Below are 15,706 nucleotides of genomic sequence, written 5' to 3'. Positions count from 1 at the left end.
GTTGATTTAGATTTACCTTGTACCTGTTTCTTTTTTTTAACTTGATTTTATTTTCCAGATTTTTTGACCATACCAGCAGTCAGCAAAGACTGCACAGTGCAGGGTATTGTATTTTTTGGTAGCTTTAATAAACTTGTATTTATATATATTAAGATATTGATGGTTTAACTTATTATGGGGCCCTTTTACTAAGCCACGTGTCTATGCACGCCCAACGCATGCCAAAATGGAGTTACCGCCCGGCTACCGCGTGGCTCTTGCGGTAATTTCACTTTTGGCATACTTCTGATATGCACATCCGAAAAATAATTTTTATTTTTGGACACACGTATTGGTCATGCACCAAGTGGCATTACCATCTGGTTACCGTGTGAGACTTTACTGCTAGGTCAATGGCTGGCGGTAAGGTCTCAGACCCAAAATGGACGCGCAGAAATTTTCATTTTGATGCATGCCCATTTTCAGCAAAAATAAAAAAAGGCATTTTTTGCAGATGCGTTGAAAAATGATTCCGAGCATGCACAAAACACGCGTCTACACTACCGCAGGCCATTTTTCAGTTCACCTTTGTAAAAGGACCCCTATGTATTTATTGTACTCATTGTATTTATCATGTTCAAACGTGTTTACTGTAATTTCTGCACCTTGTGGAGTCATTTTTGGATAGGTGATAAAAATCAGAATAACTCACTTACATAGGGTTAAATCGTTCTCCCCAAGTGTCTGCTAGCATGTACTCTAGCAGCAGCAAGTACTACTGTGAAACTGGGGAAAAGTACTGCAGAGAGACATTATACAATAAATTCATTACTTATATTCTGCAATAATAGCATCCTGATAAATAAAGCTCTGTTATCTGGAAGAAAGTGTATATAAATCAAATGGGATGTCTGATGTTTGGTTGACTGAGGTGTTTTACAAAACCAAGCTAATGTTGTCTGGAAATATGGTGCTAAAATGTACCTACGTACCTGCTTTCAAAAGTACAATTTGATCATTTTGACACAGTTCCATAAACCCATCGATGCGTTTGGCAAACTCTACCACATACTGAATAGCTTCTGTTATTTTGACCGCACACAACTGCCACATCACCTCCCGCTGCTATTGAAGTTGAGAGAGAAAGAAAAAAAAAAGGGAAACCATTCATGAGCTGAAATGAACAAGAATTATAAAGCCTCCTCTCAGTAGTGCTCTGGAAGCCAGTAATGGAACCACTTTCATCAACCAAGAAGAAGAAGAAAAAAAAAAAAAAAGAGAAGTGATGAAACCAATGAACATTTTCATGGGGCAAGTTGACACTTTCACTTCCAACCAACCTTAGCTCCTATCACTTTTTGCTGGATTCACTGTCACCCTGTGGCTGCTGCTGGTATTGTAGCCTCTTGCCAGACAAAGCCCAGACTAAAGTATAAAGTATAGGGCAGTGATTCATGACCCAAGTCCTCAGGACACACCTAGCCAGTTGGGATTTCAGAATACCCATAATGAATATGCACAAGATACATCTGCATACAATGGGGTGGGGGGGGGGGGGGGGGGGGGTAGTGCATGCAAATTTATCTAACCATATGTGGGTAGTGCATGCAAATTTATCTAATCCATATTCATTGTGGATATCCTGACAACCTGACTGGCTGAGTGCATCATCACAAGGACTGGGTTGAGAACCCCTGGTATAGAGATAAGAGGACAATGACCAGGGACCTTGGTTTTCACAGTACATTTACACCTAAAAAAAAGCCCTTTAAAGCTGAACAGAAGAATGCAGATGTCATTTATTTTTATAACCTGGCAAGCTAAACCCTTTGACTCCCAGGATAAGGAAATATATTTTAAATAATTTATTTTTAGAAGCTAGGATCTTTGTAGGGTGCAATATCTTTTATTGGCTCAATGTTAATACTTATCCAAAGAAAAAATTAGACAGCTTGCAAACTCAAATACTACCTGAAGGGATCTAGTGGATTCAAAACTCATGCACAATTTTGGATATGTTTTACAGTGGTCTAAGAATCCAATGTTCAACTGCATCAATTTGGCTATTACAATGCCAATATTTTTGGAACCTGCAAATGAAGATTGAACATCTATACAAATAAGAGTTGGGTCAGAATAAATGAAACATTAGGGACAGATTTGGTAACTGTGAATGCTAATGTTGGTAATACATATTATTAAATAGGTCACAAAATGGGACTTGCAGTAAAAAAAAATGTTCATCGCTGTATATTACTGTGCATTAATGCAATAGCACCTTGTAGAAAATCTAGCCCTTAATATATGTCCTAAAAATGATAGCATGTCTTGTTACAGCTGAGCTGAATGTCTAAAGGTGGTAGGTTAATAAATTCACCAAAGATGATACCTTGCCCTGATAGTTCTCTATTTCTTCTTGCAGAAATGTTTGCCATGTTATCTGCTGTAGCTCTTCCCTCAAATACTGACATGTTTCCATGTGTGACTTGCAGATGTTCTCTGCAAGATGCTCTGGATAGAAAGAGTAAAACACAGAGAATTTGTTATGAAGACTATAAAGTATCCTACTTTGCCAAACATACTTTAATAAGTCTATACAAATCAGTGCATAGAAAAGGCGATTTTCAAATAGCCAATCATTGTAAAGCATGTGGGCACTTTTACAGTGTGTAGCAAAATTTTCAAATAGAAACTACCTGGATAGTTAAGTGGGTCCAAATAGAAAAGTACAGAATGACACAATCCTACAAAGAAAGGCTTAGAACACTTAGGGGGCAATTCTATAAAGTGGCACCTAGCGGTAACATAGTAGATAATGGCAGATGAAGACCTGAATGGTTCATCCAGTCTGGTCAGCAATCACATTATCAATTCATGATTAAACCAAGACCACATAAGTTCATCTGGCATTGCCCTTACATTCCAACTACTGGAGTTGCAGTCAAAGCCCTCTTCAGCACATACTAATCTCTGAATTGCCATACACGGGACATAGATCCTACAAGTCTGCCCAGCATGGACCTTAGTTTCTCATTGCTGGAGTTGCCGTCTAAGCACCATCCAACACATTAACATGAATGCAGTCATTTAAGTTTTGTTTTTATATCATCATCTTTCTAATTAGGGATCATCTGTGTTCATCCTATGCCTTTTTATATTCCATCACAGTTTTTGTCTCCACCACTTCCCTAGGGAGGGAATTCTAGGCATCTACCACCCTTTCTGTATTTCCTGATCTAATTCCTAAGTCTACCACCCTGCAACCTCAATTCATGTCATCTAGTTTTACAATATACCCATCTCCAGAAAAGATCTACTTGTATATTAATACCTTTCGAGTACAGGTATGCACCACTTTACTTGCATCAAAAGTGGCCATGAAATCAACAGTAAAGTGCCTATTTACATTAAGTGCTATTTTATAAGGTAGTGCCTAACTGCAAGAAGGTCACACATGAAGGAGCACAGGGCATGTCTCCCAATTACACACACAGATTATACAATACTATAAACTAGGCACGCTTACACCAGCCACTGACATGGTGTTAAGGGGGTGCGCCTATACATGGGCACGCCAATGCTGACTTTATGCTAGTATTCTATAACTGATTCTTGGCACCAAGATGCTGTTACAGAATTAGTGCTAAGTGCATTGCCTCCTTAGTGTGTGCTCGCCGGCGGCATGGTGAAAACTTTCAAATGTTTGATCAGTTTTGGTGGAGTGAGGATGGGTGATGTTTTCCATTAAGGAGAAAATTCAAGGATACAGGAACATAAGGTGAGGCTGTACAGATGCTGGCACAGAAACATAAGAAGATATTTTTTTCCAGTTAGAGAGGCTGATGCCTACTGGTAGTAGTAGTGACAATCAAATTAATAACAATTTAAAATGCTTATGATAAATGTAGAGCCTGATGCTTAGGGCTTGGTGAGAACAAGTAAAAGACATGAAAGACATGCTTGGGGCAACTGCAGGAGGTGGTGGTGTATATTAGTGTAATTGTTAATTAAATTATTTTATTGTTAAACGCTGGGACACATTTTTTGTATGTAGTTGTAAATCAAATCAAATCTGCTTTTTGTGCAGATGAAATAGAAGCCAGCTCTGTGAATGTCAGTGGGTACTGGGCACCCCCAATATTGAACAGCTCCTTCACTGAAACCAGGAGAAGGTAACTTGTATTGTGTTTGGCATCCCCAATCATTTTGAAATGTTGGTGTCCATGACAAATGCCACATGCATACGCTTTACTATAGAGTGGCAAGTGCCCCCCCCCCCCAAAAAAAAAACCCCCTGTTCCTTCCCTTTGCTGCCCGAGTCGGCCAGTCCCTCTGTAAAAAATATGGCAGCACTACTTAATCATGGCTTCCACGGCCAGAACTGATGGAGAGATAGAAGCAGTGGCACCTGAATACTGGTTGAGAAGCATTTACCTGTCCATCATTGCCACACTGCTGTGCAAAGTTGTCTTGTGGTATGAGATGAAATCTCATGGGTCATACCGTAACACTGCCCTTGCACAGTAACATACATAGGAGCTCATTTTCAAGAGAGAAAAACGTCCAAAAAGAGGCATTAAATCTGCATTTGGGCATTTTTCTCACAAAAACGTCCAAATTGGTATTTTCAAAATCAATTTTTTAGATGTTTTTCTATGACGTCCGTCAGAAGTGCGTTCAAATCACAAGAGGATGTGTCAGGGGCATGTTAAGGGCAGGATCTGGGCTTTTCTAATCCTTGGATATTTTTCAGCCATAATGGAACAAAACCAAACCGTCCAGGACTAAAACTAAGACGTTTTGAGCTACATCTGTTTTTATAAAGAATAACGCACTAAAAGTTGTCCTAAATGACCAGATCACCACAGGAGGGAATCAGGGATGACCTCCCCTTAATCCACCAGAGGTCACTAACCCCCGCCCACCCCCCCCCCCAAAAATATGATTAAAAACATTATTTGCCAGCCTCAGATGTTATACTCTGGTCCATTAGAACAGCATGCAGGTCCATAGAGTAGCCTAGTGGTCGTGCAGTGCACTGCAGACAGATGGACCCAGGCTCCTACCTCCCCCTACCTGTTACACTTGTGGAGGAAACTGTGAGCCCTCCAAAACTCACCAGAAACCCACTGGACCCATATATTGGCACCCCCTTCACCCATAAGGGCTATAGTAGCAGTGTAGTTGAGGGTAGCTCAGAAGACAAGGTAAGGGGAGCAATGGTGAGATGTGTACCTAGGAGCATTTTATGACATCCACTGCAGTGCTCCCTAAGGTGCCCTGTTGCTTTCCTGGGATGTCAGGGGGATGCTGGCTCCTCCTACATCCCAATAGGTTGATTTTGTGCATTTTGCACTTGGATGTTTTTTGTTTTTTTTTAAATCGGACAAAAAACAAAGCGTCCAAATTACAAAACCTTGTTCAAAACAGTATTTAAAAAAAAAAAGATAGGCGTTTTTCTTTTTTTGAAAATGACCTTCTTTCCTATTCAAATTTTGGATGTTTTTTGCAAAACATCCAAAGTCATACTTAAACGTCATATTGAAAATTCCCCTCCATGTAACATAGTAAATGATGGCAGATAAAGACCTGTACGGTCCATCCAGTCTACACAACAAGATAAACTCATTTTATATGGTATGCAATAATTTGTATGTATACCAGAATTTGAGGAAGCTGATGTGAGATTATGTTTTACTCTGCAACTGTTGCTATTGGTCTCGGAGGGGGAGACAGCAAGATTCAGGAGAACAGGTCAGGGTCACTCACGTTACAGCAGGAAGGAAAGTGAGGTAAGGGATGGCCAGGCTGCACAAATATTATGGAGGGTCAGAGATTCAAACTGATGTGGATGGGCGAGGACAACATTTGGTTGGGGAGAGGGGAGGAGGCTGTGTAAAAGTTTGTATTGTATGGAATTCACTTAATGTGTCTTAACCAGTTAATACACATTTAGGCTCATTTTCGAAAGAGATGGCCGTCCAAAAAGTGACATAAATCGGCACTTGGACATCCATCTCACAGAGATATCCAAATCAGTATATTGAAACACGATTTTGGACATCTTTCTCAGAAGTCCATCGCAAGGACGTCCAAATCTCAAGGGGGCATATTGGAGGTGTGGTAGAGGCAGGACTTGGGCATTCCTAAGACTTGGACATCTTTGAGCCATAATGGAAAAAAGACATCCAGGACTAAAACTTGGACATATTCACTCAGACCTGTTTTTACTAAGAATAAGGCACCAAAAGGTGCCCGAAATGACCTGATGACCACTGGAGGGAATCGTGGATGACCTCCAGTTACTCCCCCCCAGTGGTCACTAACCCCCTCCCACCCTCAAAAAAACATCATTAAAAATATTACTTGAAAGCCTCAGATGTCATACTCAGGTCCATGACAGCGCATGCAGGTCCCTGGAGTAGTTTAATAGTAGGTGCAGTGCACTTCAGACAGGTGGACCCAGGCCCATACCCCCCTTACCTGTTACATTTGTGGAGGAAGCAGCAAGCCCTCCAAAACCCACCAGAAACCCTCTGTACCCACATATAGGTGCCCCCCCTTCACCCGTAAAGGCTATGGTAGTGGTGTACAGTTGGGGGTAGTAGGTTTTGGGGGGGGGGGGGTTGGGGGGGCTCAACATACATATAAGGGAGCTGTGTACCGGTGAGCATTTTATGACGTCCACTGCAGTGCCCCCTAGGGTGCCCGACTGCTGTCCTGGCATGTCAGGAGACCAGTGTACTAAAAATGCTGGCTCCTCCCACGTCAAAATGGCTTGAATTTGGACGTTTTCGACTTGGAGTCTTTGGTTTCGAAAATGGCCGAAAATGAAAGACATCCAAATCCAAGGATGTCCAAGGTATTTTCGAACACAAAGATGGATGTCCATCTTTTTTCGAAAATGACCTTTTCCCCGACTCCGAATTTGGACGTTCTACAAAGACGTCCAAATTCTAACTTAGGCATTTCTTTCGAAAATGCCCCTCATTATGTACATTAAGACGGGAAAATAAAACTCTTCAGCCTCATTTGAAACCCTAACAGACTATGCTCCAATCTCAAATCAACAACGATATGACAAGTATGGAGTTCTTTCACTCTGTTTTAGCCTGTAAACCACTTTGACATTTTTTTTTAAATAAAAGGAGGTATAGCAAGTTCTAAGTAAACAATTAATTTAAGTGTATAATTAGTAAATAGGTCCCATTAAGCATAATGAGGCTTACGTTACCTTCTCTTTCCCACTTTATTCCTCCATGGTTACTAACCTCAGACTCTTTGTTGTGCTTATTGCATACTTCTTTCTTTTTAATATAACTGATTTTATTTCATTGTTCACCACTGATTTCTACAAAAGGCAAATCTGGATTGCATTGTTAATGTGCATTAACAGGTATTAACTGATTAACGCACAATAGTAAATGGGAGCCTATCTGAGGCATCTAAATCTATTTGTATGCTGTAACCAGACTCCTAGGTTTTTCCATGCATATATGGCTTGATACGTGCCTAAAAGGCCTCTTATAAAAATGACCCCATGTACACAAATACGTGCATACCTGTACACAACCTGGGTGTGGTGTGTTTGAAAGACATATGAGCACAGCATGGGTAGAGTCATGAAGAATGTGTGTAGCTTATAAAATATGTACCTATGTGTGTAATTGAGCCATGTACATTTATACCTGCTCCCAGAGCTACTGTAAGCGTATATGGTCACACTGCAGACATGATTTAAGCAGGATTGGAGCTGCTATTTAATAAATACATATAAGTGCCTATGTATCTTTATAAACTCCAAATAGGTGCCTACTATGGGACCTGTTATAAAATAACCCTCCTGGTCTCTAAATCTTAGGGGCGGTAAAAGGTGGCTCACAGTGACATCAGCGGATAAAAATTTTTTTTATTTTAAAGGGACATAAAATGGCTGTGTGATAATTAAAATATTGTTGCATGGCCATTTACTGCTGGAGCCCTTACCAACTCCTATTTAGGAGGCGACGAGGGCTCCGGTGGTAACCGAGTAGTGCACGGCGCTAGAAATAGAAAATATTAAACATGAGGAACTATGTTAAAAGTACAGTGTATACATATATCTTTGTGCATGGAACAGGATGTATCCAGCACCAAAGGTCAACATGGTGTACATGAAATTATTTACTATATATCAGAGGCTATTTTCAACCCATCTACACTGGCATAAAGTCCATGGATATTTTCTACCTATTTACTTTAGGCTGATTTTCAAAGAGAACATAAGTGCAATAGGGCCAAAATATTTTCCATTTTGGAATTTTCAGAAATTTTCTTGATTTTTGGGTGGATTTTTTTGCTCCACACATTTGGTTTAACAGGTATTTTTGTCTGTTAACATTTTAATGCACACAAATTGATTGTACATGTGTTAATTTTTAAATGCATGTCCCTAAATCCACATACTATTGCTTTGAAACCTGCCACAGGGACATCAGCACTTGTTTTTTTGGCAGGTATAATTTCTATTGAAAGTCTACAAAGATCTGACAATATGATCTATGCATATTCTTTTCCAGTGTGCAAAACAAAACCTTTGGAATGACTTTCCTAACTGAAGGCAGGCAGTTTTTGGTCAATTTACATGAGTAAATTGCTATTTAACTGTATAGGTTAGAATTTAATATTCAATTATTCGCCTTTTCCGAGCTCAATGAAATACCCAGTGTACCTGAATGCAACTCATCTTGGGCTACTACTGAAAAGGTGTGAGCAAAATCTAAAAAAAAAAAAAGTACATGTTCTTTCCCTGTCCAAATGGACTTACAATCTACATTGAACTTGAAGCAATGCAGAGACTTGGCCAACGGGGGCTTCAGTAGAAGGATTTGAACCCTACTAACCACTAGTCTACTCAACCACTTCAAATGGCTTTGAAACGTGTCCTCCTGGTTTACAAATCACACAATTGCTAAAAACAATGCAACAAACAGGAGTACCGTATTTGTTCAAAAGATTATGGGCCCTGTTTACTAAGCTGTGCTGTAGGGGCGCTAACCTTTTAGCATGTGCTAATGATAGAGACACCCATTATATTTCTATGGGTGTCTCTAGCATTAGCGTGTGCTAATGTTTAGCGTGCGCTAACAAGTTTGCATGCCTTCAGCGTGGCTTAGTAAACAGGGCCCTATACGTGGTGCATCTAACACTGTGACTGATGACATCTTTGATGCTATCTTGATGGCATTGGCATCCATTATTGACCTGTTTGCTGCAAAGTCCTTCCAATACAGCCTAAGGGCCTGACTTACCAGAGGTGGTTTCTTTTCATGTGACTATGGGGGAAAAAATCTCCAATTTTCCACCTGAAATGTGTTTGATATTTTAAAATGTCCCAGGCACACAGCAGATTTCATGAAAATAATCAGTAAACGTATTTCAAATAAATAATCAGTTCAATATTTAAATTCTATGACTGGAGTTTCTTTCAAACACTGGAAGTGGCGTTTATGTTTAAATATCTTTATTGTTATCCATAAACACAAGAAAACAAGCACATAAGCAAACTGCATTGCTATCCAACAAGCATAAGAAATGAAAACTAACACTTTGTTGTAAACGTAACCCCCGCCAACTCACTTCTTAACATCTTACCTACCACCTACCCCCAGTTCCCTCAATAAAGACTTTCCATTGATAGGGAACATACTGATAGAACACACCCTTTACATCTAGCCAATAACCATAGTTGTAATGTATTCAAAATTGAAGAATGAACCTGTATTGCTAGGGTATTCAAATATGGAGTCCACAATCTAAGAAAACATTTTTAGCTTGTCTACCTTGAGTGTCCAATGATAGATGCTCCATCGTTAATAAAGTATACACCTGATTTTTCCAAAGCATAAGTGATAGAGGGGCATCTTTTTTATTTACTCAAATTAAAGTCCACAAAAACATCTTTGAAAGAAAAACCGCCTGGATATATACATACACACACAAGTGAATATTAAAGAAATAAGGTTACAAGTATAAACCTAAGTAGTCGGCAGACAGAAACAAAAAAAGGCAAAGATCTGCCACAGAAATAGCAAATCAAAAGAAAAAAAGCAGATCAAAAAAGACAAAAAAATAGAACAGGAGGGTAACAGAAGAAGTGGTTTATTACAAGTTACCCGACGTGGCCACATTTCGCCCTCAGGCTGCGTCAGGGATAAAAAAAACTAATAGGGGTAAAAAGCAAAGTGAACCCCTAAAAGTAGTCATACAACCACCTTACATAAGTGCTTCCCAAGCTTACTCAGCAAACTTCACAATGCTATGTTGACCAAGACCAAGCTCCTCTCCACCCAACATCGATAAGTAGTCCTGGAGGAAAATCTACATTACCTACAAGAGGCAAATATCTAGAACACTGTGCATGGAGTCCATCTCTTCCAAAATAGATCCCAAGCCTAGCAGACTGGGTGAATTAAAATAAATATATACATTTTTTTAACAGGTTTCTAAAGGGCCCCTGCTCTAGCATGCAAAATATATGCCAAATAAAGAGGTTCCCCAATTTCCTGCTCAAAAATCATGTCACAGAACTCTGTAGTCTGAAAAACTAGCACATCTGAGGTGGCATACAAAATTATAAGCTCGCAAATCTGTGCAAATCACAATTGGCGCAAGAGGTACAGGAGCGCTTTCTTGCCCAAATAAAATTCCCGGTCAGGCCATTCCATGTGGTTAAATCTTTTGGCTTTGAGATAAGCGGTAAATGTTGCAAAGGAAAAATCCACTTGGGCAAAAGTACCATTTTAAGAAGTTGTATGCGACCTTCTAGTGATAACGGTAAGGGTGCCCATTTGGTCAATAAAGATGTAGTATTTTACAGTAATTTGGTGATGTTACAATGATATAAATGAGTCACATCCCCTGGTATCTGTAAACCCAAATATTTTAGAGTGGCGCCTGCTCACCACAGTGGAAAAGCACCAGGCCAAGTTCTACACAGGACTCCCCACATGGGTGGTGCGTTGGACTTATGAATCAACCACAAGCCCGAAATCGCTCCAAAACTCTCCACGATGTTTAGCATCCATGTTGGGGACTACAGTGGACACGTCAATGCCACTAATTGAAACTCTTTGTGGCCTACTCTAATTCCATAGATTTCCCTTTGGATGTCTAGCCTCGTAGATAACAACCCATTGACCAAAACCTGAGCCCATGGACTTTTGTATAGTAACCTAATCATATTAAGAATTGGCCCCTCAAATCCGTAACATTTTAAGACTTCCCAAAGATAAGAACAAGAAATCATATCAAAGGCTTTCTCAATATCAAAGCCAATCAGCATAGAGTCCACCCTTTGGGTACCGGCTTTCTCCACTGCACTAAGCAAACAAAGGATATTTGCCACTGCATTTCGTCCTTTAACAAAACCCGCTTGGTGTAGACTTACTAAGCGGGGGATGATATCTAATAATCTATTTGCTAAGACCTTTGCATATATTTTGACGTTTACATTTAAAAGAGAAATTGGTCTATAAGAGGACTTCAGATGTGGGTCTCTGCCCCATTTTACTATAGGCAATACAGTAGCTCCTCGTAATGTTTCATGAAAGACACTCCTCCTCAAGTAATCTTCATACACAGCTAACAGAGGGGGGGGGGGGGGGGATCACTTTGTAGGCCAATATCTTATAATATTCAATGGGTAGGCCGTCTGGGCCTCGGCTTTTCTGAGATGCTGTAGTTTTCATCCTTCTGTACTAAAGCATTAAAGTAAGTCCAAATCTGCATCCTATAATTTAGGGAGACAAGAAATCCTCCAAAGAATAAGGAACTTCACCCTGATTAGTATACAATGTTTTATAGCAATTTGAGATCATTGTATAAATAAAAGCATTATCAGCTACCTTATGAGCTCCTGGATAACGAATGACAGGCATGAATCTGGCCTCTCACTAGGCGAGCCAAACACGTACCCATATGGTTACCATAATTATAAAAGCGATGCCTCCAATACTGAAACCCTCTCCCTGTGCACAGATGGATTAATTCATTGAGGGAATGCTGCAGACACAAGTATTGTTACCTATTTTCTTTTGTTAACTTTTTGCTAACTCATGATTGTCGGCAGTTGTGCTTAAAAATATTTCTAATTTTATGGATGTATTCTAAAAATTGCAATAAAAAAATTCCTAGGTACAAAGACTGTGAGAGCCCACTAGGGACAGAGAATAATGTGTATAGAACTGCGTATATCTAGTAGCACTATAGAAATGATAAATAGTAGTGGAAGTAGCACATTGATGGAATACTACAAACAATCATAATTCTTATCATGGTAATAACCAGAATATTAAGAAAAAGCTTGACTAATTATAGTAATTTGAGTAAGACACAGGAGGATGGATATGACAATTTCAGTTAGTAAACTGCAGAATAAACTGGGGTGGTTTTCAATGTTAACATGTTTGTCAGCTTTCATTATGTAACCCTGAACAAAGTGAGTAGATGGTTTCTACTAAAAAGTGGACCTTAAACGCTCAGAGCAGCTCACTGTCTGAAAGAAAAGAACATTAGTCATAAAGCCCCTTCCAACATAAGGTGGCTGTGTGTTACAGACTATTTATTGAAATGTATTAACCGTCTTTATGAAGAGATTCATCCAAAGCGGTGTACAGCAGATACAGCTTCATATAAAACATACAATCTTGTTAACAGCATCACAACAGTAAAATAACCAAATAAAAGCATAAATAATGTTGATCTCAATCTATCATATATGTACAGGTCTCAATTTATACATTTCAGGACTTAGAGCATTTTCAAGCATAACGGGCTCTGTTATATAACAGGACGCATATGTGAGAAGTCCAAAAATATGCTTATGGTTTGTAGATAAGTACAACTTTGCTGACATAAAAGCTATTTGTTGTGGTTTTCTAAGAGTATCATAATGACATTCCTATAAAGAGTGCATTATTTATAAGGTCATGCTGGCTTTTTAGATTGCACATACATAAAAATGTGAAAAAAAATCCCAGAAGCCATCCAGCAATGTTATAGACCGGAAAAAACACAGTATTTAATCATATATATTTCTCAATAAGTATTTAAAAGGGACTGGTGACTGAAAACATTAGCCCATAAGGATAGTTCTGATAATCTGCTGCTGTGGCTAATTGCATTTTTCTGATGGTTCTTTAAATTAAAACAAACAATGTACACAGAGAACGTTTTCTTGAAGACTATATCTAGTTGAAACTGTACTAGAATGTTTTTTTTTTTTGGGGGGGGGGGGAGGGGTAGATTTTGGTATTTCATAAAAGTAACATAGAGGGGCATAATCGAACGTCGCCGGCCAAATAGATCGCCGGCGGCGCTACAGCTGGCCGGAACCGTATTATCGAAAAAGATGGCCGGCCATCTTTTTTTTCGATAATACGGTTTAGCCCGTCCAAATGCCTTGGAGTTTGCCGGGTTTGAGATGGCCGGGTTTGTTTTTCAGCAATAATGGGAAAAAATGCCGGCCTCTCCAACCCGGCGAAATCCAAGGCATTTGGTCATGGGAGGAGCCATGACATGCCAGACACCAGCTGGGCACCCTAGGGGTCAGTGCGGTGGACTTCAGAAAAACCTCCCACATGCATAACGCCCTTATTTTGGGTGCTGAGCCTCCCAACCCCCCTTCCCCAAAACCCACTACCCACAAATGTACAACACTACCCAAGCTCTTAGGGGTGAAGGGGGCAACTACATGTGGGTACAGTGGGTTTTGGAGGGCTTCCATTACCAGCACAAGTGTTACAGGTAGGGGGGGATGGGCCTGGGTCCGCCTGCCTTAAGTGCACTACGGAACCCATTAAACGTGCTCCAGGGACCTGCATACACGCAGGCCTCTAGGACTTGTTGCTGCTGTATAACCTTGGCACACTAGTTGACACCTGAAGACTAATCTCTTTGAAAAAGTCCTTTATTTGAATAAGCACGTTTACTCACAGTTAACTACAGATCAAAGGTTGTGCCCCACTGGCAAACAGTCTCCCTGGTACTGAGATTAGCAATAGGTCAGAGCTGGTAGAATGGTGTACAATGCCCTTTTTCAGCAACATTCAAGGTAAGAACGTTCTCTAACGTGGGTAACACATGAAAGGGATCTAAAACTGGCTTACAAAAATGGCCACTACCTCATGGACTACCGGAAACAAAACAGGGCACACTCTGACCCAGTTAGCAGGGGGGGAAAAGAACCCAGTAACCTACACCCACCACAATGCACTGCTAATGTGACTCTGCAGGGCACCTAACAGAAAAGGTGTCACACTCACCCGAGAGCCACATCGCAACCAGGGAAAGGCTGTCGGAGGATACAACACATTCTGCTGTCATGGAGGTGGGTACGGCATTTGAGGCTGGCATACAGGCTGGCAAAAAAGGTTTTTAGTTTTATTTTTTTAGTATGGGAGGGAGTTGGTGACCACTGCGGGAGTATGGGGAAGTCATCCCCCATTCCCTCCAGTGGTCATCTGGTCATTTGGTGCACCTTTTTGAGCTTGGTCATGAAAATAAAAGGACCAATATACCCGGCGATATACTGCTTATTGCCATTTTTTTTCCCATTATCGCCGAAAGGCGGCCATCTGGTAGCCACGCCCATGCCCCGCCTTCGCTTTGCCGCCAACACGCCCCTTTGAACTTTGGCCGGCGACGCAACGGGAAAGCGGCGAGGTTGCCAAAAAAGCGGCTTTCAATTATACCGATTTGGCCGCTTTTCCGAGATCGCCGGCCATCTCCCGATTTATGTCGGAAAATGGCCTGGCGATCACTTTCGAAAATGAGCTGGATAGGCACCTACATACCCTTTATAGAAATGGGTCCCAGATCCAGCCCCAATAGTGCAGAAATTACAACACACAAATTTACACCTACTCTGAAGGTGTAAATTAGGGCATGTACTCTACAGGTGTACAGATGTAATTTATATATTCTGCAACTCTGCCTTAGCACCAACCAAATTATACCCCAGAAAATACCTCCATGCATACTATGTAAAAGTAGGCATAGGCTTTCTGCGCATATATTTTTATATGGTAAGCATTCTCTTGACATTTTCAGTAACGAATTGGGCAGAAGAAAAACTTTAAGAGAAAAATGGTTGCCCACACTTCAATCATCATGTTGCTCCTTTATTTAAGTACAAACTCACTCAGCCCACACCTCCATAGGAATCAAAAGATGAAAAATGGTTAAAGAAAAGGTATAAAAGTACAAATCACAATAAAAACTGTTGAAACAGTAAAAGTACAAATCTTACATTCTGGTTCAAAAAAAACACAGTCATAAGTAGAAGGAAGTTAGAAAATGCTATGGAAGTTTTGGCAAGGCTCCCTAATTCAGTGGTTCCCAAACCTGGTCCTGGAGGCACCCCAGTCAGTCAGGTTTTCAGGATATCCACAATGAATATCCTGAAAACCTGACTGGCTGGGGTGCCTCCAGGACCAGGTTTGGGAACCACTGCCCTAATCAATGAAAATAAAATGTCTCTTCACCTGGTTCCTACTGCCTAATGAACAGTACTGCATATGAATTTAATTTAATGTAAGCATTTATATTCCGCTTTGCTAAAAGCATTGTAAGAGGATAACAAAGAAATAATAATTTATTATTATTATTATTATTTATTGCATTTGTATCCCACATTATCCCACCTGTTTGCAGGCTCAATGTGGCTTACATAGTTTTATTAACATTG

General features: G+C 40.3%; 1 protein-coding gene across 1 annotated transcript in view; it reads right to left on the bottom strand.

Moving 5' to 3' along the window:
- The window catches only part of RORA (RAR related orphan receptor A), a 198,044-nt gene that overhangs the window by 27,676 nt on the left and 154,662 nt on the right, over window positions 1-15,706 (bottom strand). The window contains exons 5-6 of the mRNA XM_030188437.1: window positions 2,369-2,490; window positions 972-1,104 (exon numbers count right to left, since the gene is read on the bottom strand). Of these exons, the coding sequence (XP_030044297.1) occupies window positions 972-1,104; window positions 2,369-2,490 (255 nt within the window). The remainder of the gene's footprint in view (window positions 1-971; window positions 1,105-2,368; window positions 2,491-15,706) is intronic.

Source organism: Microcaecilia unicolor, chromosome 1 (assembly GCF_901765095.1).
Source record: "Microcaecilia unicolor chromosome 1, aMicUni1.1, whole genome shotgun sequence".
In the NCBI taxonomy this organism is placed as follows: domain Eukaryota; kingdom Metazoa; phylum Chordata; class Amphibia; order Gymnophiona; family Siphonopidae; genus Microcaecilia; species Microcaecilia unicolor.
The sequence above is the reverse complement of the archived record's forward strand: the minus strand, read 5'-3'. Positions and strand labels throughout refer to the sequence as shown.